Source organism: Scyliorhinus torazame, chromosome 18 (assembly GCF_047496885.1).
Source record: "Scyliorhinus torazame isolate Kashiwa2021f chromosome 18, sScyTor2.1, whole genome shotgun sequence".
Lineage (NCBI taxonomy): Eukaryota > Metazoa > Chordata > Chondrichthyes > Carcharhiniformes > Scyliorhinidae > Scyliorhinus > Scyliorhinus torazame.
Genome location: NC_092724.1, coordinates 3621791 through 3648623, shown reverse-complemented (window position 1 = coordinate 3648623; position 26833 = coordinate 3621791). Strand labels below are relative to the sequence as shown.

At 44.2% G+C, this 26833-nt stretch overlaps 1 protein-coding gene across 3 annotated transcripts in view; it reads left to right on the top strand.

Annotated features, from left to right (window-relative positions):
- The window catches only part of cbarpb (CACN subunit beta associated regulatory protein b), a 237467-nt gene that overhangs the window by 78603 nt on the left and 132031 nt on the right, over positions 1-26833 (top strand). For all 3 annotated transcript variants that reach the window (XM_072482065.1, XM_072482066.1, XM_072482064.1), the window contains exon 3: positions 16203-16348. In XM_072482065.1, the coding sequence (XP_072338166.1) occupies positions 16203-16348 (146 nt within the window). The remainder of the gene's footprint in view (positions 1-16202; positions 16349-26833) is intronic.

Here is a 26833-nt window from a genome sequence, read left to right as displayed (position 1 = left end):
CCAAGATGTGCAGGGTAGGTGGATTGGCCACGCCAAATTGCCCCTGAATTGGGAAAAATTAATTGGGTACTCTAAATTTATTTAAAAAAAAGATATTGGAGGGAATCTATGTATGGAACCAGAGGAAATGGGAGAGATCCTAAATGAATACTTTGCCTCGGTATTCACCAAAGAGAAGGACTTGGTGGATGAGGAGTATAGGGTAGAGTGTGTAGATATTCTGAGTCATGTTGATATTAATAAAGAGGAGGTGTTGGGCATCTTAAAAAGCATTAAAGCAGATAAGTCCCCAGGGCCTGATGGGATCTACCCCAGAATACTGCGGGAGGCAAGGGAGGAAATTGCTGGGGCCTTGACAGTAATCTTTGTATCCTCATTGGCTACAGGTAAAGTCCCAGAGGACTAGAGCGTAGCCAATGTTGTTCCATTGTTTAAGAAGGGCAGCAGGGATAATCCAGGGAACTACAGGCCGGTGAGCCTTACTTCAGTGGTAGAGAAATTATTGGAAAAGATTCTTAGAGATAGGATTTACTCACATTTAGAAACAACTGGACTTATTAATGATGGACAGCATGGTTTTGTAAAGGGGAGGTCGCGCCTCACTAATTTGATCGAGTTTTTCGAGAAAGTGACAAAGATAATAGATGAGGAAAAGGCAGTAGATATTGTATACATGGACTTCAGTAAAGCCTTTGACAAGGTACCTCATGGTAAACTGGTATAAAAGGTGAAGTCACATGGGATCAGAGGAGAGCTGGCAAGTTGGATACAGAACTGGCTTGGGCACAGAAGACAGAGGGTAGCAGCAGAAGATGTTTTTCTGAATGGAAGGCTGTGACTAGCGGCATTCCACAGGGATCAGTCTGGGGCCTTTGTTGTTTGTGGTGTATATAAATGATTTGGAAGAAAATGTAGCTGGTCTGATTAGTAAGTTCGCAGACGTCACAAAAATTGGTGGAGTTGTGGATAGTGAAGAGGATTGTCAGAGGATACAGCAGGAAATAAACTGGTTGGAGTCTTGGGCGGAGAAATGGCAGATGGAGTTTAATCCGGAGTTTAATCCGGACAAGTGTGAGGTAATGCACTTTGGAAGGTCCAATGCATAGAACATAGAAAAATACAGCACAGAACAGGCCCTTCGGCCCACGATGTTGTGCCGAACCTTTGTCCCAGATTAATCATAGATTATCATAGAATTTACAGTGTAGAAGGAGGCCATTCGGCCCATTGAGTCTGCACCAGCTCTTGGAAAGAGCACCCTACCCAAGGTCAACACCTCCACCCAACACTAAGGGCAATTTTGGACACTAAGGGCAGTTTATCATGGCCAATCCACCTAACCTGCACATCTTTGGACTGTGGGAGGAAACTGGGAGAAACCCACGCACACACGGGGAGGATGTGCAGACTCCGCACAGACAGTGACCCAAGCCGGAATCAAACCTGGGACCCTGGAGCTGTGAAGCAATTTTGCTACCGTGCTGCCCTTAAGAACAAATTAATCTACACTATATCATTCTACCGTAATCCATGTACCTATCCAATAGCTGCTTGAAGGTCCCTAATGTTTCCGACTCAACTACTTCCACAGGCAGTGCATTCCATGCCCCCACTACTCTCTGGGTAAAGAACCTACCTCTGACATCCCCCCTATATCTTCCACCATTCACCTTAAATTTATGTCCCCTTGTAATGGTTTGTTCCACCCGGGGAAAAAGTCTCTGACTGTCTGCTCTATCTATTCCCCTGATCATCTTATAAACCTCTATCAAGTCGCCCCTCATCCTTCTCCATTCTAATGAAAAAAGGCCTAGCACCCTCAACCTTTCCTCGTAAGACCTACTCTCCATTCCAGGCAACATCCTGGTAAATCTCCTTTGCACCTTTTCCAAAGCTTCCACATCCTTCCTAAAATGAGGCGACCAGAACTGTACACAGTACTCCAAATGTGGCTTTACCAAAGTTTTGTACAGCTGCATCATCACCTCACGGCTCTTAAATTCAATCCCTCTGTTAATGAACGCTAGCACACCATAGGCCTTCTTCACAGCTCTATCCATTTGAGTGGCAACTTTCAAAGATGTATGAACATAGACCCCAAGATCTCTCTGCTCCTACACATTGCCAAGAACTCTACCTTTAACCCTGTATTCCGCATTCATATTTGTCCTTCCAAAATGGACAACCTCACACTTTTCAGGGTTAAACTCCATCTGCCACTTCTCAGCCTAGTTCTGCATCCTATCTATGTCTCTTTGCAGCCGTCAACAGCCCTCCTCACTATCCGTAGGAATTACACAATAAATGGTAGAACTCTTGCGAGTGCTGACAGGCAGAGAGATCTGGACGTGCATGTCCACCGATCATTGAAAGTGGCAAAGCATGTGGATAAGGTGGTCAAGAAGGCATATGGCATGCTGGCCTTCATCGGTCGGGGCATTGAATATAAAAATTGGCAAGTCATGTTGCAGCTGTACAAGACCTTAGTTCGGCCTCAGTTGGAATATTGTGTACAATTCTGGTCGCCACATTACCAGAAGGATGTGGATGCTTTGGCGAGAGTGCAGAAGCGGTTTACTAGGATGTTGTCTGGTATGGAGGGCATTAGCTACGAGGAGAGGTTAGATAAACGCGGTATGTTCTCAGTGGAATGAGGGAGGTTGAGAGGCAACCTGATGGAGGTCTACAAGATTATGAGTGACATGGACAGAGCGGATGGTCAGATGCTCTTTCCTAGGGTAGGAGAGTTAAGTACTAGGGGACATAGGTTTAAAGTGCATGGGGAAAAGTCTAGAACAGATGTGCGAGACAACATTTTTCACACAGAGGGTGTTAAATATATGGAACGCGCTACCTGGGGAGGTGGGAGCAGGTACGATAGTGGCATTTAAGGGGCATCTCGACAAATATATGAATAGGGTGGGAATGGAAGGATACGGACTCCGTAAGTGCAGCCGGTTTTAGTTTAGGCAGGTACATGGTCAGCGCAGGCTTGGAGGGCCGAAGGGTCTATTCCTGTGCTGTATTGTTCTTTGTTCTCAACCTTGCCCCTCTCCTGAGGTGTGGTGACCCTCAGGTTAAATCACCACCAGTCAGCTGTCCCCCTCAAAGGGGAAAGCAGCCTATGGCCATCTGGGACTATGGTGACTTTATGTTCTTACAGACCTCTGTGACTTAATTATTAGGTTCTTAAACTTTGTTACTAATTTTTGTTATGTCATGAGTACATTCAGTAAGGCACGGTGTTCATTTCTGTCAACCACAAAATGCTTGACTATCAAGCGCAGCAAAGTCTAAAAATCATCACTTAATACTACCCTCTTAATAACTCCACAGGTTGCAATGATTATATCAGGACCTCTCTGAGGACTTTGGTATGAAAATGTGCTTCACTAAAGAGGCCGTTGGGTATCTCAGTGTGACAAGCTGCGTTGAAAACTGGAGCCACACTGCTCGCAACGTTTTCACAGAGAATCACCTCCCTCAGCTATAGCACAGGATCATTCTGGCAGTCATGGGTGACATTTGCAAAGTCAGCCAGGGAGCAGTGTGGACATTTACTCACTAGGTCACTGATACTCTGTATAGCCAGTTGTCCAAATCGTAAGCTTTGTCATCACAGCAACACAATAGGAAGATATGGACTAATAGTTTTATGACGTTGTTAGTCCAAGACTCCGAACGTAAGTGATGGCACCCACATTGCACTGAGGGAACCACAGAACACCTCCATTAGCAGGAAGGGGTTCCATTCCATCAAAACCCTGACAGAGGATGACAACAATCAGGGGGTCCTCCATTAAGTACACAATAAATTTCCAAGATAGATTCATCCTGCACCATTGGAGTCCTCCGTGACCCTGTTAGAGAAGAAACGATGATCCACAGGCAGATTCTGGATGACAAAGCATGCCTCCTGCTTCCGGGTCCAAATTAGAATGCCCCAAACAACAGCAGAGGAGCAGCTACCAAATTGGTGATTGAAAGAACCTCATGGTATTGAAAACCCACTTCCACTGCCTGGACGAATGAGATGGGGATCTGCAATATGCTTCAGATGGGTTATCCAGAATCTGATATTCTGCTACGTCCTGCACTACTTGATCATTGAGGAACAGCCGGACCTTACGGTGGAGGAAGTCTTACCTCCAGAGGAGCAAGAAGTACATAAAGCAGATAATGAAGCTGAAGGACACTTAGAGGTATTTTCGCAGGGCATCAGAAGACTTCTCACCTGTCTATTTATACTGCCTTCAGCACCACGGCCTCATCTCCTTCTGGCCCACTTGGAAATCCATCCTACAATATGACAATGCATCAGCACTCTGATTGTGTCAATAGTCATCATCTGAGTGAATGTCCGCAGCAAGTGAGTGTGCCTTTTCCTGAAGGACTGTAACCTCTGTCAATAATGAGGGGCCATGCCACTGCACAATTTATTTTACTACATTAAGTGAGAACAATCAACCTCCTCTTTCCCAGCATTAAGCATCTCCTAGATGTTTTTACGTATATTTTTTACATCTGATAGAGGAGTCTGGTGACTCATTAGCCACAAAGTGTGGCCATGGGACGATGGTTACCATCTTGGGCCGTGTCTGGTGTATTGACAGCTAACAGATCCTCAAAGCCTTGCCACCCAGCCGTCACAACAATTTATTCTGCAATCCAATATATTCCGTTACCTCGGGAGCTGCAAACTGTTTATCCCCGAAGGTTGAAGCACTACCACCTCTTAGCTGGGGCTCTGTTGCAGAGTGTAATGCAGTGGCCACTTGCAACATTGATGTTTGCAGTGGCAGGGGGCAAAGTAGTTCTGTGTCACCTCCTTAATTAACATATGTATGCTTGAGCATCACACCTTTCAGAGAAAGCACATAGGTCGGGTTTCCACAAATCTACCTTCTTCTCATGTGAGTACCCATGCGTTCTGGGTCTCCAAAACTACAAAACACTGAAAAGCTTGCTCTGGTTTTTCATGATGGTGAATTATCCAGTGTCACATCCTGACTGCCATTAACTACTCCACTCGGGTGAAAGAATACGAGTTGATACCTTGGAAATGTTGCAAGTGGTGAATTAGCAGGGGATTTAAGAAGAGGATAAAACTGCATGGACCATCCTCATGTTCATTGTCTTACGGGGGAAAGTATCTCCTCAGCTCCTACTCCAACCATCATTTTCCTCTTTCTGTGAACCCCTATCACTGCCTGGAAGGAAGGGTACAAGACAAGAATAATTGAGGATTATCTGCCTGAATTAAAGGGACAAAGAAGGAGGGTGAAAGGCTGTGGTCTGAAACTCTGATTTTCTCTCCATAGATGCTACCTGATCTGTTGAGTATTTCCAACATTTTCTGTTTTTCTTTGTCATTTAAGCAACTTTAGCCATGAGCCCATTTGAAAGTTTAAAAAAATGTCTTTAAGGAGCTAAGAACGATAGTATACTGTTGAAGCAGATAGTAAACGTGTGATTTCGAAGTAACATTAACCCTAAAAGCACTGGGGTTAGGTTTAAAAATTCACAATAATTTAATAATTTAATATTGTCTGAACAAAGAACAAAGAAAAGTACAGCACAGGAACAGGCCCTTCGGCCCTCCAAACCTGTGCCGACCATGCGTCTAAACTACAATCTTCTATACTTCCTGGGTCCGTATCCCTCTATTCCCATCCTATTCATGTATTTGTCAAGATGCCCCTTAAATGTCACTATCGTCCCTGCTTCCACCACCTCCTCCGGCAGCGAGTTCCAGGCACACACTACCTTCTGTGTAAAAAAACTTACCTCGTACATATCCTCTAAACCTTGCCCCTTGCACCTTAAACCTATGCCCCCTAGTAATTGACACCTCTACCCTGGGAAAATGTCCCTGACTATCCACTCTGTCTATGCCCCTCATAATTTTGTAGACCTCTATCAGGTCGCCCCTCAACCTCCGTCATTCCAGTGAGAACAAATCGAGTTTATTCAGCCTCTCCTCATAGCTAATGCCCTCCATACCAGGCAACATCCTGGTAAATCTCTTCTGCACCTTCTCTAAAGCCTCCACATCCTTCTGGTAGTGTGGCGACCAGAATTGAACACTATACTCCAAGTGTGGCCTAACTAAAGTTCTAAAATCATCATGGATACACCAGGAATAATTTGTTCATTTTAAGTTTAAATGACCAATTGTAGGGGCTCGACAATCAACCTAGTGCCCAGGTTAGGGAAGGGCAAAATAAACAGTTACTGGTTTTTATTGCTGCGTCGTGACCGTGATGCGGTGTGAATGTTTTGGGTCTTTCCTGCCCTCCTTATCCAAGATAATTTGGACTCTCGATGGTGGGGGGAAACCGGAGCATCCGGAGGAAACCCATGTGGACACGTGGGTTCCCTAAATCGCATTAGCAAACCAGATAGTTTTTTTTATGGCAATCAACAATGGTTTCATGGTCATCATTAGATTTTTTAATTCCAGATTTTAAAGTATTTTTTTTCATTAGAGTTTTATCTTTTTTTTTTACAAATGACGCAACAACACAAATTTCAGAACACAATTGGTGCAGTGGAGAACAAATATTGCTGCAAATCGAAGAATAAGCGATCCAAACATGTGCGGGTTTGGTGGATTGGCCGTATTAAATTGCCCCTTAGTGTCCAAGGATGGTTAGGTAATGTGGGGTTATTACAGGGCGGGGGTGTGGGCCTAGGTAGGGTGTTCTTTTAGAGGGTCGGTGCAGACTCGACGGGCAAAATGGCCTCCTTCTGTGCTAAAGGAATTCTATGGCTCATTATAACTTCAGAACCAACAGACTTTAAGAAGTAGTGCCTCCAACTTTAACACCGGAAAATGAGGGGGCAGAAAGAAGATAAGGCCATACAAATACAATAGGATAATATCTTAGGTCACACACCTTTATGTATAGCAAGATCAAGACTAATAATATTGAATTCAAATTTCACCATCTGCATGGTGGGAATCGAACCTGGCTGGCTAACATTATGCTGAGTCTGCTGGATTACTAGGCCAGTGAGAATACCACTACAGCATCACCTCCCACTTATATTTATATTTAATAATAATCTTTATTAGCGTCACAAGTAGGCATACATTAACACTGCAATGAAGTTACTGTGAAAATCCCCTCGTCGCCACATTCCGGCGCCTGTTCGGGTACACAGAGAATTCAGAATGTCCAATTCATGGGCAGCACGTTTTTCGGGACTTGCAGGAGGAAACCGGAGCACCCGGAGGAAACCCACGCGGACACTTATTTGGCAACTGAATCATTCTCATGTCTTTGAAAAATAGCAGAGCTGCATTATCAGACCTCATTTCAGGATCCAGCTGTTAAGTGAATTTACTGAATAATGGTTGAACAATCAATTAACCAATGACATACATTTATTTACATGAGACATTTTCTCCTAGCTTTTGCAGGTTTACGTCAATGCAGTTGACCAAATTGACTAAATCATTACAAAAGATGGTGGAATTTCAAACTCAAATTAAGCCCAATGCAAACTTGGCTGGACGGCTGGCTGAGCCGTCTGCATGATGCAGAGCAAGGCCAGCAGCGTGGGTTCAATTCCTGTGCCAGCCACGGTTGTTCATGAAGGCTCCGCCTTCTCAAACTTGCCCCTTGCCTGAGATGTGGTGACCCTCAGGTTAAATCACCACCAGTCAGCTCTCCCCCTCACAGGGGAAAGCAGCCTATGGCCATCGGGTCGATGGAGACTTTACCTGACATAACCTTCATAGACTCAGCTATGGCCGTTTTTGATAGCCTCCTTAACTGTGGGAGTTAATGGCCTGAGCCATCTTTGTGAAAGTTCAAAACTCATTCAATGATTTGAATTGTCCTAAATAATTGATTGATATAACCATCAGTTGTATTCAAAAGTTAATGCCAGTCAGTCTCCTAACTGAACATGACTCATGTGTTTTTGTTTGAAGGTGGTTTGGTTCCTCTACCTCTTCAGAAACCAAGCTGAACAAACCTTTGCAAAATTGGTACTGGGGTAGGCTGGGAACATGATTCTGAATTGACTTATTTTTTAAACTTCTTTAGTTTTGTGATTGAATTAAAAGGACTCCTACCAGGCTACATCAATTGTTTTTCTCTTTTTTGCCATTGTATGCATATTTCATTGTGTTTTATTTTATTTATTTGGGAAAGCGCTTTAGCTACTTGACTAAGACTTGTAACTATTGAATTTGAATTTTGTGTTCTGTAGCATTATGGCTTTCCACGTGTATAGAAGCAGCATTGAAAGTATAATACATTCATTTTAATGAAAACAATTAAGAAAACTCTACTTCATAAAATGAAACAATATTGGGTACTTGGTGGAGGCAATCATTCACTGATTACTGAACCCATCCAATTTTCACCCGTTGAATATAAATCAGATGGGTGCTATAAACTGTCCACTCCACATTCAGTTAAATTTACCCCAACATTTTGCCACTATACCCCATAAATTAACACTTGCTTGCACAAAGAAATATTTGATAACCAGAGGACAAAAGGAATTATTTTAATCATCAGTTGAAAAGATGAATAATCCAATTTAGATTTCTTACAGAATGAAGCTTCATTCCATCCCATTGCCTTTGAGCCTTTTCCAATGTATCTGCAATCTCTTGGCCTAATTCCTATTTGTTATTTGCTTAAAATAGGAAAGCCCACACAAAATCAGTTTTGGAAGTTAGGGATGACTAGTTAATGGCAAATGTTTCGCAATTTTTGTAATGGAGATGCTACATCTGTTGGGTAAAATAAGATTTTAACCCACCAGTCCTCCAGCAACTACCTGAAACTGTGTTTGATGCCTGTGATTCCAAAAGGTAGACTGCTGCTATGTTGCAGGCTGGTCTCAGACTGGCTGGCACAAGATGCTTGAGCAGCTTTTTCCTGGTTCCTGATGCACTGCAAAGGCTCACCAAGGCTCCTTCAATAATGCCTTTGAAATCTGCAACCTTTGCTACCTAGAAGGACAAGGGCAGCAGATGCTTGGGAACACCACAATCTGCATGTTCCCCTCCAAGTTTCACACCATCCTGACTTTGAAATATATCGCCGTTCCTTCACTATCGCTGAGTCAAAATCCTGGAACTCTCTCACTAACAGCACTGTAGATGTGCCTACATCACATGGACTGCAGCATTTCAAGAAGGCAACTCACCGACAGCTCCTGAAGGGCAATTAGGGATGGGTAATAAATGCTGGCCAGTGATGCTCACATCCCGTGAAAGAGTGCAAAAATAATGATAAGACAGCTCTCTCAGTTTTATGCTCCCATTAAATCAGTTCCAGAGAAAACTTTAAAGTGCCCAGGAAATTCAATGGACCACTTAGCATTGGGCTGTTGCGACATCAAACCATGACTGCACCCCTCGTCGTCGGGAAACCCGTGCGCTGGCGTGGGATCAGAATATCCCACCGGCGTGAACAGCCGCTAGATGGTGCGCAATGAGGCATGTTTCATTTTCTAATGCTCTGGGTGAGATTCCCCTCACCGTGGGCTGGTGGGCTTCCGGGGGGTGGATGCGCTCACCATTGGCCATCGACAGGTTTTTCCAGTCCCGCCAATGTCACACATCCTGCTGCCGGGAAACCCATCACGATGGGGTGCGGTGGGTGCCCTGCCTCTTTGGTAGGACCGACAGATCCTGCCAGCGGCAACGGGTTGGAATTCCGCCGGATGCCTTTGTGGGTTATTTAGGATAGTAGAATGAAGACTTAAAAGAAATGATAACAATTAGGTTTGAAACTTTTTCTTTCCTATAGATCTACCAACTACCTCTCGAGATTAATTGTTAGGTAAGAAAGATACTGTGGCAATTATAAATTCCAGCATAAATCGGGCATGCAGTTGTCGGGGAATGTGATTTGCTCAGCCAATTGATTTAATGTGGGGCCCATATCACTCTGTGGTATTTATCCAGTGAGTTGCCAGTGTGAAATGCACTCTAAAGGTAGTGTCAATGTGGAGGCCAAGCCAGTCGAACTGGTCTAAACGGGCCTGCAGGAGCACTCTGAGTGGCTCGAGTGATGCTTCAAGAGTTAAAAGAAGCACAAGCGTATGGTGGCAGGCACGTCAACAGTAGCAAGGAGATTAAACGTGGAAGCCTTTAGGCAAATCCATCTCTTCCTGATAGCTGTTAATAATTATAACCAAGGTTAAAAACTGAAGTTGAGGAGGTGAGAGCAAATTGCCTGAGAGATTAGAACCAGAGTTCTTGAGGAGCTGAGTTAAAGGAACAAAAACAAACCAAGACCTACAGATGTAGCGAAATAATTTCCCTTCAACTTCCCCTTTAATGAGTTAAACATGAAAGTACTAACCCTGAATGAATGGCTGTGTAACAGTTTACAGGATAGTTTCCCTTGAGGGCGTTCAAACTTTTATTGCCGTGGTTATCAACATCGACCAATGTCACCGCCTGCAATGCTACTTATGTAAGACAGTATCTGGTTTAAAGGTTAAAAGTTGCTTGTTTTAGGAATCTCAGTCGTCCGCTTTCTAAAACTTTTCACACATGTTATTGGAATTTTTTTTGCGAACAATTTGGTTCTCTTTTAACAAAGTCTGTTTTCATGCATTGCCAAAAACAGATGACTGATCTTTCCACTACATTTTTTTATTACATGACTGAAGAAAGAGGAGCATTATGAAAAGGCTAGAATTATATGAAGGGATTCTATGTCTTTTAAGTGATGTTCTGAAGTTAACAAAGGAAATACTGTCTGTTCATCGATTAAAGGTCATTACGTTCCTATTGCCTTTCACATAATGCAATCATATAGAATGCTTGAAGTTTTAACGAGATGGAAGCCATTCGATTCTTCAGAACTGTGCCAGCTCTTTGCTAAAGTGATGCAAATCTAATTACACTGCTTTGTTCTTTCCCATTACCTCACGTACACTTTCACTTCAAATATTTTTCCACTTTCCCCCTGGAACATACAATGATTTTGCTCAGCTACTTCCTGAGGCAAAGCATGCTATGGTCCCTCGACTCTTTGTGCAAAGACATTTCTCCTAACTGCTCTTCCTCATTCGCTTCATGAGAATTTTAATTGAAGTCTGCTTGGTACTGACTCCCAAATCAGACAATATTATCTTTCACTGTTCACTCTACCAAAATTCATCATGACCTTACCAGCCTCCATTTAGCCTTCTTTAACCCTTCTTTATTTCAACAGAAATAGTCCCAGTAAATAAAGTTTCTCCTCATAACAATAGTTTCCTGTTTCCATTTGTGAAATAGTGCAGTGTTAGTGAATATTAATTTCATGTCTCTAGAACTTTAATATCTTTTATATAATGGCGAACCCAAAGCTGTCACTTCAAAGTAAATTAATTCTGCAATGTGATCATAACTGACATGACCAGCATTTAATAACCATCCCTGGTTACCCTGAGAAGGTGGTGGTGGGCCTTCACTTGAACCGCTGATAGTCGTTTATGCTGGGCTGCACAGTGGTTAGCACTGCTGCCTCACAGCTACAGGGATCCGGGTTCGATTCCCAGTTTGGGTCACTGTCTGTGTGGAGTCTGCACGTTCTCCCCGTGTCAGCGTAGGTTTCCTCCGGGTGCTCCGGTCTCCTTACACAGTCCAAAGATGTGCAGGTTAGATGGATTGGCCATGATAAATTGTCCCTTAGTGTCCAAAGGTTGGGAGGGGTTGCGGGGGTTTGGGCCGAGATGGGGTGGTCTTTCGAAGGGTTGGTGCAGACTCGATGGGTCGAATGACCTCCTTCTGCACTGTAGGGATTCCATGATTTGATACACTGAGCGACTTGCTAGACCACATAACAGTTAATTGGATTGGTAGGGGATTAAAAGCATGGACTGAATCTAATGGAGCTGGAATGAGCACACGCAAAATCACGCGAGAAGATGTCTTGGCGCCCACACGCAATATTTCAGTCAGCAGGCATATGCGAGAGTCGAAAATGCACCTGCTTACAATTGAATAATTAAGCCCTACAATTGGCCCTAATTTTTCCTAACTTTGTGGAACAAGTGCTTTTACAGTTGGCTCACTTGTCAGGTGGCCAGCGCCACTCACTTTTTTTTCGCCATTTCCAATCCAGGGCAGGAATAAAATATCCGGGATGAAATCAAATCAAAGGGAATGGGTGAGGGTTAAAGCATTATGTGTTCAGCTGCCAGTTGCTTGGGTCTGCACGACACAGAGAGTTTGTAACGATGCTTTTGGTATAAATGTAATAGGAACAACACTGCACCTTCCTGAGGCAGCTGGAAGTCACCAGGGTGCTGGTGGGAAACGCCTGCCTTCACTGACACTTCTCTTGGAACCCACCCTCCTCCCACCCTCCCTGACAGCGATCAGCTTTCCAAAGCGCACGCTTCTTGCTACACAGCCGTCAATTGGCCAGCAAGCATGAAATTGCTTGGGAGCGATTGAGGACAGAACGTGTTTCAGGTCTAATTCCGGTCCTCGAGTACACGTGCCCGATGGGCAGAAATTCCAGGCCCACATATAGGCTCATCTAGGCAACTACAGCAGTTTGCATGACTTTAAGGACATTAGTGAGCCATTTATTTATTTATTTTAACATGAATCTGACAGCGTCATGGTAGCTTTTACTCATACCAGCTTTATAATTTCTAATTTTAATAAAATAAACCAATTCCCAAATGGCCGTGATGGGATTTGAATTCAAATTCTCTGAAATTATTAATCCAGGCCTTTGGATTACCAGCCCAGTAACATAACCACTGTGCTCACAACTCTGTATATTCTGACTTAATTATTGTCATTGCCAAATTGTTTAATCCTGCCTTGCTTATACACTGTACCCATTTTAAAATAAAATCCACAGTGCGATTCACTTCTTTCATGGCTTGCTTTAATTATTCTTTATGCTTTTAAGAAGTTTAAAAATCTATTATCCTTATTTCATATGCCTCTTTAGCTATCTTAATCTAGTTTAGCTCCTAGCTATACATATTCCTCAAGCCCTAGTTTGTCACATGTCTCTCTTCCAGGCTTCTGTTTAGTTTTAACCTCTTTGAGTTGGGTGGGCTAGGAAATTTAGCTCCCTGTATTGGGTAAAGATGGTAGGTTCCCTCGTAAACTAGTTGGGCATTTATGACAATCCAGTGATTTTATTCCAGTGGCAGCTCACAAATGGCCAGATATGTTATGTGTAGAAAGTGTATGGGACACAGAGTCAATTGTTAACGCCTGCCATCTGGAAAGTCCAAAATAATGATCTTCAGGAGCGAAGTTTTTGCAAGTTGAAAAACGTGCCTCCTACAGGCTAGGCTGCGCAATCCAGGGTGTAAAAGGAGGCCAACCTCACAACCGTGTGTCTTTGCTTGATGACCTCTTCTTCCAGCTCTCAATTGTAGCACAAAAGAAGCCTTAAGGAATTTGAGGTGTTAAACTTGACATGTGTTTGAAGATCTGGCTCGCCCATGCTTAATCACTAATTATAATGTTTAAGTTTTCCTGATTGTAATGATGTAATATTTAGTCAGCTGATGGAACTGATAAATGATTTATGTGTTAAAATGTGGATGGAAAAGGGCGGCATGTGGCGCAGTGGTTAGCATTGGGACTGCGGCGCTGAGGATCCGGGTCCGAATCCCGGCCCCGGGTCACTGTCCGTGTGGAGTTTGCACATTCTCCCCGTGTCTGCGTGGGTTTCGCCCCCACAACCCAAAGATGTGCAGGTTAGGTGGATTGGCCACGCTAAATTGCCCCTCAATTGGATAAAAAAGAATTGGGTACTCTGAATTTTTTTTAAATGTGGATGGAAAGATTAAAAGATATCAAGAAGTGCTTTCTTGGTTTCTTTATGCTTTGACAGAAGTATGTAATTCAGCAATGATTCCAATAATCCAAACAATTAAAGTAATGAGAAATTTTACTAGATTTTGCTGTTAACTAAAATTAACTTTATTATCATTTGAAAAATATTTAAAGAGGCCATTCCTCATTTTCTTCCCAATATTATTTGGCTTTTGATAGGTTTGAGGTCCTTTTTTGAGATTATTTATTCAGATAACATAAACCCATCCTGCATAATAGAGATTACAGAAAATCACGAGGGATGATGCCTTAGACTGCTTACTAATGCTTGGGTTTGTTGTGTAGAACTATATAGTTTGTTAGAAGCTTCTTACACCAATGTACATCTTTATTGACCCAAACATTAAAACTGCCTTTAGAATTAGCATCTATTTTAGTTTGGACAAGCATATTATCATTTGTTACTCACCCACTCCTAATGGGGCTTCAGACTGATAAATATTTGTGCAACTTTAGTCTGTTCCATGGCCAAGACTAGAGGGTATTCCACAGGTATCAACGCTGCCACTGACACCATCTGATAATGCTGCTTCTCAATTTCTAGACGCATTTTCTCAGCAATGATCTTTACCGATCATCTAGAAAACAGGACTTCCACACCTTCCTGAGGACCAATGTTGATTCCTTCCCACTGTGCCCCACACAAATGTAGTTTTCCAAAAATATTCTTCAGTGAATGATCCCAAACGCTTCATCATACCGTAAGCTAGATCCCTTGTAATTCAGCCTCCAGGAAATATACTAATGTCCCTTAATAAAATGTACGCACTTTTAGTAAATTTGAAAATCGCTTATTGTCACAAGCAGGCTTCAATGAAGTTACTGTGAAAAGCCCCAGGTCGCCACATTCCGGCGCCTGTTCGGGGAGGCTGGTACAAGAATAGATGAATTCAAGAATCATTGTTTAAAATAAGCATGTGATGAGGATAAATTATAAATGATTCTTCCATCATTCCATCATAATTTCACAAACGTTAATATAGCAGTTCAGCTGTCCAATTATTTAGTTTAAAATGTGATCTACAGAACTCCATGAAGCTATTTCCTTTTTGTTTGCCCAGCTAATGCATTAACCTCCCCAATTGTGCTGTTTGCATCCTCTAGTTGTATGATAAGTTTCTACAATCACATGATACATTGAAAGGGTTCTTCACTCGCTATTTATTAGCTTAGCGTGAGATTGCATTAATAAAATAGTGATAATTCCACAACGTAACACATTACAAGAAACTCTTGAGTCAGATCACATCTCAAGGTGAGCAAAAGAAGGTGTTGGTTCCACAGAGTGACTTTAGTACTAGATTTGAAGTTTAGCTATTCTGGGCTATTCTTGTTAACATACGGCCCATGGTATTACTCTACGGTGGAAAGACACCAACACACTTTTCTTGTTGCTATTTTAGAGGAGGCATTAAATACGTATTTGAACAGGATTTCAGACAAACACTTTAGCGTTCATCCACTAGTATCCCACTGCGTATCATCAGGAACATGAGTGTTAACTAAATGTCACACCACTATTTATGCGCTGATTCTGAAAGAATGTTAAACTCCACAATGCTGTAATTGTGACATTTTAAGTTTTATTTCCGACCAGCTCCCTGTGACACATGTTTCAGAAGTAGCAGCCATGCCAATGATAGTATTTGTATTGTAAGATTAAATCAACAACATTTTCTATGGCACTGATAAATATGAAATAGCTCAAGCAACCAAGCCCTCGTCTTTTGATCAGAATGCAAGTGGTAGCCTAGATCCAAAGGTCTCTTAATTCAAATTGTTTGATGATTCAGTTCATTTGAAGTCCTGAATTTCCACTTTGCTACATTAAAAAAAATAAATTTTAGAGTACCCAATCTTTTCTTTTGATTCAGGGGCAATTTAGCGTGGCCAATCCACCTACCCTGCACATCTTTGGGTTGTGGGGGGAGACCCACGCAGATATGGGGGGAATGTGCAAACTCTACACAGACAGTGACCCGGGTCTTCAACACCGTGAGGCAGCAGTGCTAACCACTGAGCCCCGTGCCACCCAGCACTTTGTTATGTTATGTACCCAGTTTAATTCAAATTATTTGATAAATCCAATGTCTTTTTTGCTCAGAAAAGTGACTTTGAATTATTAGGAGTAGACTGTATTCAGCTTGAGAGAGATTGGATGTTAATCGATTCTTAAAGTTAATTTCTTCTTTACCCCAGGTAGTGTTCTAATTGACAGAGGTACTTCTGATTGTCTGTTTCTAATTCCCCAGTGTTCAAGTATTTGTGTCGAATTGTGTGTATGTTTACCTCGCTATCCACCCTTTTGCTATTGGCAAAGATTTGGCTCTTTAATTGATTGTAACATTTTGCTTTGTTACAGGCTATTCCCAAAGACCCGAGTGTCCAGGATGGTTACGTCCTACTGCTCGTCCTTGTATCTGTCTTCATTGGTGGGACTTTGGTTCTACTTTCTGGTATCTTGATTATCTGCAGAAGATGCTGTGAAACTGATCGAAGGTATTCAAGGTAAGTCATGCATCATACATAATGGTAACTCAATTTCGTTAGCTGATGAAATGAAATGAAAATCGCTTATTGTCACAAGTAGGCTTCAAATGAAGTTACTGTGGAAAGCCCCTAGTCGCCACATTCCGGCGCCTGTTCGTGGAGGCTAGTACGGGAATTGAACCGTGCTGCTGGCCTGCCTTGGTCTGCTTTCAAAGCCAGCGATTTAGCCCTGTGCTAAACCAGCCTAGATTGGAAGAGTTGTTGCCTATCGAGCTAATAAAATTGTTTCGAGAACAGACAATAGATAAAAATGCGTTCTACATTTTCTTGAACTGCTCTCGGAATGATGAGCTTGAGTTTCAATGTGTACATGTACCATGTTATTAATTTGCCCATAAGTTTGCACGTTTTTATTAATGCAACAAAGTAATATTCAGATTGCAAGCAATAGTCCCTGGCTGTAATTGTTTTGCACTATACTGGACATCCAAGTTGATATAATTGCTCTGATTAGAAGCCGTATTGTGTTGTGACGTTTTACTAGTCTCGGATTCAGCCCCGACAGTGGAATGAATCAATGACAGCTGTTACACATTTTAATCTAAATAAGCCTTGATCGTATCAATCTGGCTCCTGGTGAAAACAAGTCTAATGCATAAACTGTTCATAATTCAGCATTAATTGTGCAATCTCATTAATAGAAGCCATAATGACAGGCATTGACTGAAATGTCACTGGAGCGATAGGGGACAGTCATCTGCTTAGCATGTCAGAATACTGTTGGGACTGTTTGCACAAAGCTCCCCGAACCATGCTAGCTATGACCTCAGAAATAGTGTCTTATCAGATCCCCACCATGCTTCACTACTGTACTGCCATCAATGTGAATAGGAAGATAACTACAATGACCAACTAATGCCCAGCAAGAGCCCAGAAACAACCAACAAAGGAATGCCCAGACCAAGCAGTTCTTGATGTGTTGGCTGAGGGAGGAATGTTGTTTAAGTCATTAGAAGAACTCTTTGTTTTTCAAACAATGCTTTCGACTCTGTTACATCCACCTGAGTGTGTATCACCTGCAACAATTCACTACTCCTTCAGTGTTGCATATCCAGAGTGTCAACATGGATTATGTGCTGAAGCTGAAGTAGTGGGACTTGGACCCCACAATATTTTGGCTCATACAACTGAATTAAGATGGCTCTATCTTGAGAACGAAAAGAGAATGTGCTTGGTTATCTGTGACCACAAATCCTTGTGGTAAGAGAAACTCAAAATATGTACACTAAAAGTAACAGAAAAACAAGTTATAATTGCAGTTCTTGGTCAACCCTGCTAATCGCTGCTTTTTTCCATGTCCTTTTGCTATACTTCTGTGAAGGATCAGTAAGGGTGTGAAATAAATAACTTGTTTCTCCCACTTATCAAGGGCATGAGGAATGGTGCCAGCTATCCTGTAACTGGCAAACATGACATACAAAATGAGAAAATACATTAATTACATTAAATGCTGAAAACTAAATTCTCAATTAGTCTTGAGGGTATCAAAGGAATTGATTTAGAGCTTCACTCAAGGGATTTTTTCTGTTCAGATTAGATGCCTTCATCTCATTAAGCACTTCACTCTATAAGTGGGGATTGTAGAGTAGATTTTTCAAACCAGGGACCTGTAGTTAACTTTTAAAGAAACAAGTTGACACTGTACTGTCTCAACTGCTTCATGCATAATCATTTTAAAAAAAAATATATTATTTATTGTCACAAGTAGGCTTACATTAACACTGCAATGAAGTTACTGTGAAAATCCCCTAGTCGGCCTGTTCGGGTACACAGAGGGAAAATTCAGAATGTCCAAATTATCTCATTCAAATCTGGATCTCTGAACAAAATAAATGCAAACATTTTCAAAAAGAGAAGTGTTTCCCTAATTTCCATCCCCTTAATTGTAATGGGAACTCAGCACTTAACATTAGTCTTCACTGAAGATATATTAAATGAGCTTTAGGATCGATATTGTCCAGAAGTGAAATGTGATGAGTCAGTCACGGCTTCAGAACCAATTAAAAAATATCAAAAATTGTGTTTTAAAATCTATCCAGGTTTCTCAGGCCAAGCCATTCATTGGCTTTTTCATTCCAAAGCAAAAATGTTCATCTGATTTCTGTGCAAAAGTTGTTAACCAATTTTAATTCTAGACAAAAGTGTCCATTCACAGAAATGATGTGGAGATGCCGGCGCTGGACTGGGGTGGGCAGAGTAAGAAGACTCACAACACCAGATGCGCTGGCATAGCCACATCATGGCTGCCACCGACACCACAAACCGCCAGATCAAACTGGCGAGGATCTCCAGGAAGATCGCGCATATAGACACAGACATCAAGTTTCTACAGAGATGCAAGAAGGCAGACAAGATCCTAAAAGGACTACAGATCAAAAACCCACTCAAGTCGACCTACAACACAGACTACGCTGAGAGACTCTGCCGTCGCACCGCTCTCACACTCCTCAACCACCTCGAACATCAGCTCCACAGCAGACACCGCAACCTGGAAACCAAGATAGAGTCCATATTCTCAACTTGCACTCAGGACAGAGCAGACAGCTGCGAGACACCGCCAAACAGATGAGACAACGGAACTACGTCACTTAAATGCACACCAAGAACAGGACGCTTGAGAAACTCGGCATCATCACCACCAGCAACAACCAAGCCTTCCCTGGTACCACAGTTGAAACCAGTACCACTACAGGGCAGTCCAAAATTGTTGGACTACACCTTTGAACCAGACAAAATCGAAGTTCTCAGCTGAGGGCTCAATTTCTGCCCCATCACCAAAATGGACCCCATCAGTCTCGCGGCAGACACGGAGGAATTTGTCAGGCAAATGAGACTCGGGGAGTTCTTCTACAAACCCCAAGATGCCAACAGAGAACCCAATGAGACAACCAATGAATCGGAGTAGCAGAGCGAGAGATCTGCGGTGCAGCAACTGAAGAGGAAAGAGTCGAATTGGATCCATCCGGAAGGCCGCTGCCCTAGAATCGACATGTATACTCAAACTGTCAGGAGATGCTTCAATGCCAGATTCATCAGCCGCACTCACAAAATAGCCCTGAACGTCACCCAAGCACAACGCAACGCCATCCACGCACTCATGACCAACCGCAACATCATCATCAAACCAGCAGACAAATGAAAATGAAAATCGTTTATTGTCACAAGTAGGCTTCAAATGAAGTTACTGTGAAAAGCCCCCAGTCGCCACATTCCGGCGCCTGTTCGGGGAGGGGCCACCATCATACTGAACAGAACGGACTACTGCAAAGAAGTGTACCGACAACTCAACAAGCAGGAACACTACAGACAGTTACCCGCAGGTCCGACCAAAGAACACACCCGCCAACTCAACAGGCTGATCAAAACCTTTGATCCAGATCTTCAGAGCCCCCTACATGCTCTCATCCCGCATACTCCCCGTGTTGGAGATCTCTACTGCCTCCCAAACATACACAAAACCAACACACCTGGCTGTCCCATCGTATCAGGCAATGGGACCCTTGAAAGAGACATGGGCATAGAATTACAGTGCAGAAGGAGGTCATTCAGCCCATCGAGTCTGCATCGGCCCTTGGAAAGAACACCCCATTTAAGCCCACATCTCCGCCCCATACCCGTAACCCAGCAACCCCACCCAACCCCTTTGGAAACTAAGGGCAATTTAGAATGGCCAATCCATCTAACCTGCACATCTTTGGATTGTGGGAGGAAACCGGAGCACCTGGGGGAAACCCACGCAGACACGGGGAGAACGTGCAGACTCCGCACAGACAGTATCCCAAGCCGCCAAGCCGGCAATCGAACCTAGGGCCCTGGAGCTGTGAAGCGACAGTGCTAACCACTGTGCTACCGTGCCGCCCCTGTGTGAGAACCTCTCTGGCTACATTGAGGGCATCTTGAAACCCATCCTACAAGGAACCCCCAGCTTCTGTCATGACACGACGGACTTCTTACAGAAACTCAGCACCCATGAGCCAGTTGAACCAGGAACATTCCTCGTCACAATGGACGTCTCGGCACTCTACACCAGCATCCCCCATGACGACGGCATTGCTGCAACAGCCTCAGTACTCAACACTGACAACTGCCAATCTCCAGACGCAATTATACAACTCATCCGCTTCATTCTGGACCACAACGTCTTCACCTTCGACAACAAGTTCTTCATCCAGACGCACGGAACAGCCATGGGGACCAGGTTCGCACCCCAATACGCCAACACCTTCATGCACAAGTTCGAGCAAGACCTCTTCACCACACAGTACCTTCAACCAATGCTATACACTAGATACATCGATGACATTTTCTTCCTTTGAACCCACAGCGAAGAATCACTGAAACGACTACATGATGACATCAATAAGTTCCATCCCACATCAAACTCACCGTGGACTACTCTCCAGAATCAGTTGCATTCTTGGACGCACTCATCTCAATCAAGGGTGGTCACCTCAGCACTTCGCTTTACCACAAGCCCACGGATAACCTCACGATGCTCCACTTCTCCAGCTTTCACCCTAAACACATTGAAGAAGCTATCCCCTATGGACAAGCCCTCCGCCTACATAGGATCTGCTCAGATGAGGAAGAACGTGACAGACATCTACAGACGCTGAAAGACGCCCCCGTAAGAACATGATATGGTGCTCGACTCATTGATCGCCACAGCGGAAAATCGCACTGACCTCCTCAGAAGACGAACATGGAACACGACCAACAGAGTACCCTTCATCGTCCAGTACTTCCCCGAAGTGGAGAAACTACAACATCTTCTTTGGAGCCTTCAACATGTCATCAATGCCGACGAACATCTCGCCAAGGCCATCCTCACACCCGCACTACTTGCCTTCAAACAACTGCGCAACCTCAAACAGACCATTCCTTGCAGCGAACTACCCAGCCTTCAGAACAGCGACCATGACACCACACAACCCTGTCATGGCAACCTCTGCAAGACGTGGCAGATCATCGACATGGATACCACCATTACACACGAGAACACCACCCACCTGGTGCACGGTGCATACTCGTGCGACTCGGCCAACGTTGTCTACCTCATACGCTGCAGGAAAGGATGCCCCGAGGTTTGGTACATTGGCGAGACCATGCAGACGCTACGACAACGGATGAACGGACATCGCGCAACAATCGTCAGGCAGGAATATTCCCTTCCAGTCAAGGACATTCAACCTCCGATCTTCAGGTAAACATTCTCCAAGGCGGCCTTCAAGACACATGACAACTCAGAATCGCCGAGCAGAATCTGGAAGTCAAGTTCCGCTCGCATGAGGACAGCCTCAACCGGGATCTCAAGTTCATGTCACATTACATGTAAACCCGACCATACTGCTCGGGTCTGCAGAATCCTGCTAACTGTCCTGGCTTGAGACAATTCCCACCTTGATTACCACTCACTCTACTCACACTGTCTGTTCCTGTAAAGACTTGTTTACCTGTAAAGACTCACATTCCAACCATTCTTTAAATTCCAATCTATAATTATCTTGCAATTGTCTCTCTCCCACTTCTGCTGTGATTGTGAATCTGCCTCCACTTCACCTGATGAAGGAGCAGCGCTCCGAAAGCTTGAGATTTCAACAAACCTGTTGGACTTGAACCCGGTGTTGTGAGACTATTCACAGAAAGAAGTACTTCAGTCACATCCTGTAATATGGCAACCGATAGAGGAATTAATTTGATGCCAGAGGCGATGTACATTTTGGGTGATTAATTCCTGTCAGTAAAATGACTCCAGTGGGAAAATGTATATGGTCAGTATCCTTGTGTGCATGTTTATTTGGTCAGTATCCTTGTGTACATGTTTATATGGTCAGTATCCTTGTGTACATGTTTATTTGGTCAGTATCCTTGTGTGCATGTTTATATGGTCAGTATCCTTGTGTACATGTTTATTTGGTCAGTATCCTTGTGTACATGTTTATATGGTCAGTATCCTTGTGTACATGTTTATATGGTCAGTATCCTTGTGTACATGTTTATTTGGTCAGTATCCTTGTGTACATGTTTATATGGTCAGTATCCTTGTGTACATGTTTATATGGTCAGTATCCTTGTGTACATGTTTATTTGGTCAGTATCCTTGTGTACATGTTTATATGGTCAGTATCCTTGTGTACATGTTTATTTGGTCAGTATCCTTGTGTGCATGTTTATTTGGTCAGTATCCTTGTGTGCATGTTTATTTGGTCAGTATCCTTGTGTGCATGTTTATATGGTCAGTATCCTTGTGTACATGTTTATTTGGTCAGTATCCTTGTGTGCATGTTTATTTGGTCAGTATCCTTGTGTACATGTTTATTTGGTTCAGTGCTGCATTTGGCAGTCTGCATCACATTGCTTAGTAGCAAGACACACCAATTTGTCTTCACTAAATGCTGATTTGATAGACCTGCGGGACTCTTGGCACTGTCTCGGATGTAGAATTTAACATGAATTTAAGATGAATTGGCTATTAAGTGTACTCTATCATGATGGCTAAAGGAAATCTTCACTATAAGCAGAAGTACAAGTGTCTATTTTAAAATGGATTGGATTATGACTCCGCCTTGTTCCATTTCACATGGCTAAATTAGAAATAGTTGGTAGCCAACTTTCTTCCCTTGTTCCTACCTTCGACTGTCCTTTATTGTCTGGCTGCCTGCGCAATGTCAATGTGCAATATATTGGGCGCAATCCAACGGCCTCATCACGCCCAGGCCGGTGACGCGACGAGACCGTTTAATCTTGCGAGAAGCCTCTCAGGAGATTTGCGACACTCAGAATGCCTCGGGCGAGCATTGCGATCTGGATCTTGCCCTTGCTGAGCAAGATCCAGATTAACATATTTAAGCTTTCCATTGGGCTCATTTCAATATGTTGATATCTGATTCTCCCGAGGCCCAGGAATGTACACCTGCCCCTGGGAGACCATGCCTTAGCGCCGTTTAGCACTGCTCCGCACAAACGTGGGCCAGGCGTAACAACACCTGGGTGGTCTCCCAGGCCATCGTAGGCCTGCGGGTGGTTGGGCTCTGGGTAGGGTAGCATCCTGGCACTCACGCTGACATCGAATGGCATTGCCACCCAGGCACCTTGGCACTGTCACCTGGGCACCCTGGCTGTTCCACCAGCCAGGGTTCCAGATAGTGTCAAGGTGCCTGGGTACCTGTTGCCCATGCCAAGGATCAGGCCCGGGGATGCCTTGCCCCTAAGAGGTGGGATTAGGAGGGGCTTGAGGATTTTGGCTTTGGGTTTATTGCCACATGAACTGAGGTACAATGAAAGGTATTGTTCTGCATACAGTCCAGACAGATTGTTCCATACATCAAAAAATATAGATACACAATGTAAATACATAGACATTGGGTGAAGCATACAGAGTGCAGTAATACTCAGTACAGAAGATGAGTGGAGAGATCAGATCCGTCCAGAAGAGGCTCATTCAGGAGTCTGGTAACAGCGGGGAAGAAGCCGCACATTAACAGGAAGGGGTTCCACTCTCTGAACATACGCGTATGGACGTTTCCTGGGGAGTGTCCATGATAGCTACATCCTGGGGCAGTCAGTCATCCACCATCTCTTCGAGGACCACCCCAGGATGGGCGGCCAGCTCTTGGGGGATGAGGGGTATCTGCTGAGGACCTGGCTAATGACTCCAGTGCAGAGACCGGAGACCGAAACGGAGACCACGTACAACGAGGTCCATGTGGCCACCCAGACTGTCATTGAGCGGTGCATCGGACTCCTCAAGATGCGGTTCCGATGCCTCGACCGCTCCGGTGGTGCCCTGCAGTACACCCCCGGAGGGTCGCCCACTTGGTGGTGGTCTGCTCTGCCCTCAAAAACCTGGCAGCAGGGCAATGTGCTGGAGGTGGTGGATGAGGAACATGTGGCCGCCTCCGACAAGGAAGAGGATGATGAGGAGGCGTCGGAGCAGCAGGGTTTGAAGGACGTGCCTAACCAGAGGCCCAGCCAGAGGCTGCAGGACAGGTGGCAGTGGCGAGGGTCCGGCAAGCCGGAAGCCCAGGGAGGCCGTCATATTTGCCTAATTGACTTAGGATGTGGCCTGATCCATCATCGCTACCTTACCCACCCCCATTTCCCAACCTCCCAGGGTATGTGTCACATCACTCCGGGGTGATACGACTGTGTTGGCACCATCACCGTGTCACTGTCGAGGGCAGGGGGGTGATGATAACTCGCAGAGACCTGAGCGCCAGTGCTCCTCAATCTATGCCATAGTCTGACCCCTGCCTGTCTGCTGAGTGCTCGCGGTGTGTCCTGAGGGGAGGGGGAGATGCCTGGAGAGGCCAAGGGTTCGGAGGTCGGTCCCCATTGTGGAAGAAAGTGACAGAGGCAGGCGTCATGAGGTTAGCACTGCTGCCTCACTGCGCCGTGGATCCGGGTTCAATCCCAGCCCCGGGTTACTGTCTGTGTGGAGTTTGCACATTCTCCCGTGTTTGCGTGGGTCTCACCCCCACAACTCAAAGATGTGCAGGGTAGGTGGATTGGCCACGCTAAATTGCCCCTTAATTGGAATAAAAAGAATTGGGCACTCTAAACTTTAAAAAAAAGAAAATGACAGAGGCGTCATATTAGTTGTGCTCAAGGGTGTTTTGTGTGTTATACAATTCCCCACTCTCCCGTAGATTCCAGACCCCCCGAGCAGATCCCGCTCACCATCACACTTAGAAATCTTTCCGGAGAATCGCGCCCCCTATCTTTTATTTTCCAGTTCATCTCCAGCCTTTTGCTCTTTGTTCCAGAGTGTGCCAAAAACAGTCATTTAATTTTCACTATCCCACTTTGAGCTACCATGTTGCTGCAGTCTACAATCCAGTTCCTAAACCGTACTTCGCTATCACGGAATCACAAAATCATAGAATGGCACAGGGCTAAAGGACACAATTTGGACATTGTGCCTGTACTGGCTCTTTTTAAAGAGCTTTCCAATTACTCCCCTCTTCTCCCCCCATGGCCTTGCAAAATAATCCCCTTAAAGTATTTGTCGAATTCCTTCTGGAAAGTTGCTGATGAATCTGCTTCCACTAGCCTTTCACATATTGCATTCCAGGTGATATCAAACTTGTGTAAAAAAGAAATCCCCTCATCTCGACTCTGGCTCTTTAACGTGTTTAATCCCATTGCCTTCAGTTTTGCCGCCATGTTTATTATATGGATTAATGAGCCACCTTTTGAAAGTCCATATACACAAAATCAATCAAGCTATCTTCACCCTTCCTCTCCAGTACTTCAACAAGTAACTCAATTCAACCTAACACAACTTCCTCTCATACATTAGGGCCTGCTGCCATTTATTAACCCATGTTTTTTCTAAGCACACTTAAATTTGTTTTGGAGTATTGCCTCTGAAGGTTTCCCATCACCACCCTGGAGGTGGGCTCCAGCATTTGGGAGGAGAGATAGGCAGTCGTGGCAGGGGGGTGGCCTAAGGCTTCCTTGAGGGCCCCAGGAGTACTCCAACTCGTCCCAACCCACGAGGAGTGCTGTGAAAGGCACTTGCGTAATGGAGTCAAAATTTGCTGTCTTTCATATTTTTTATTTGATGCTGGCTTGGTCTGTCATCTAGTTAGGCACAAAACTAGTACTCATTGCATCCATAATCAACCAATATACCTAATTGAGTTAATTCATCATGAAAGTGAGTCATACCACTTTGTAGCCATTGTTCCATCTGTCATTTATTTCACCAAATGAAAGGTCCCCTGTAAAGATCCACTTTCATTAGTGAACACAAAACGTATTTATTAATAAGAATTGTACAGTAGCCACATGGCTGAAGCTAGCTCCCAAATGTATCTGCCTAGGAGCCTCTCTTACCATGGGGTGATTCCACACTCTGAGTCCCGATTGGTCACACAGGCCATGTGATCCTTACTCTGCTGTGTTGCCGTTAAAGGGACAATCACCACATCCTTCCCCCTTTAACTCCTTTATCCAACCTTCAATAACCAATTCACTCAGCCCTAAATATTAACTAAACATTGTGTACATGAGTTGAACAATTATAAATCGAGTCTTTGATGGAGTTTTCAGTTCTTTGTAGAGCTGCATGATTCTGTTTTCTGAGATGCTTCCACAGGATCGGCATTAACAGAAACTGCAGTTACGGTACCTCTTCCGGCACAGGCAGCTCCTCACTATTTACTTCCATGGAGACATCAGATGTGACTGTAACAGGTCGAGCAGGCACTTTGGTGCCTCCAAGTTCGAAACATTTTGTGATTGCAATACTGACTGTTGGAGCATCTCTCTACTCAAGTGGTCCATGGGCAGCACGGTGGCACAGTGGTTAGCACTGCTGACTCAGAGCTCCAGGATCCCCGGTTCAATTCCGGCCTCGGGTGAGAGTCTGTGCGGAGTCTGCACTTTCTCCCTCTGTCTGCGTGGGTTTCCTCCGGGTGCTCCGGTTTCCTCCCACAG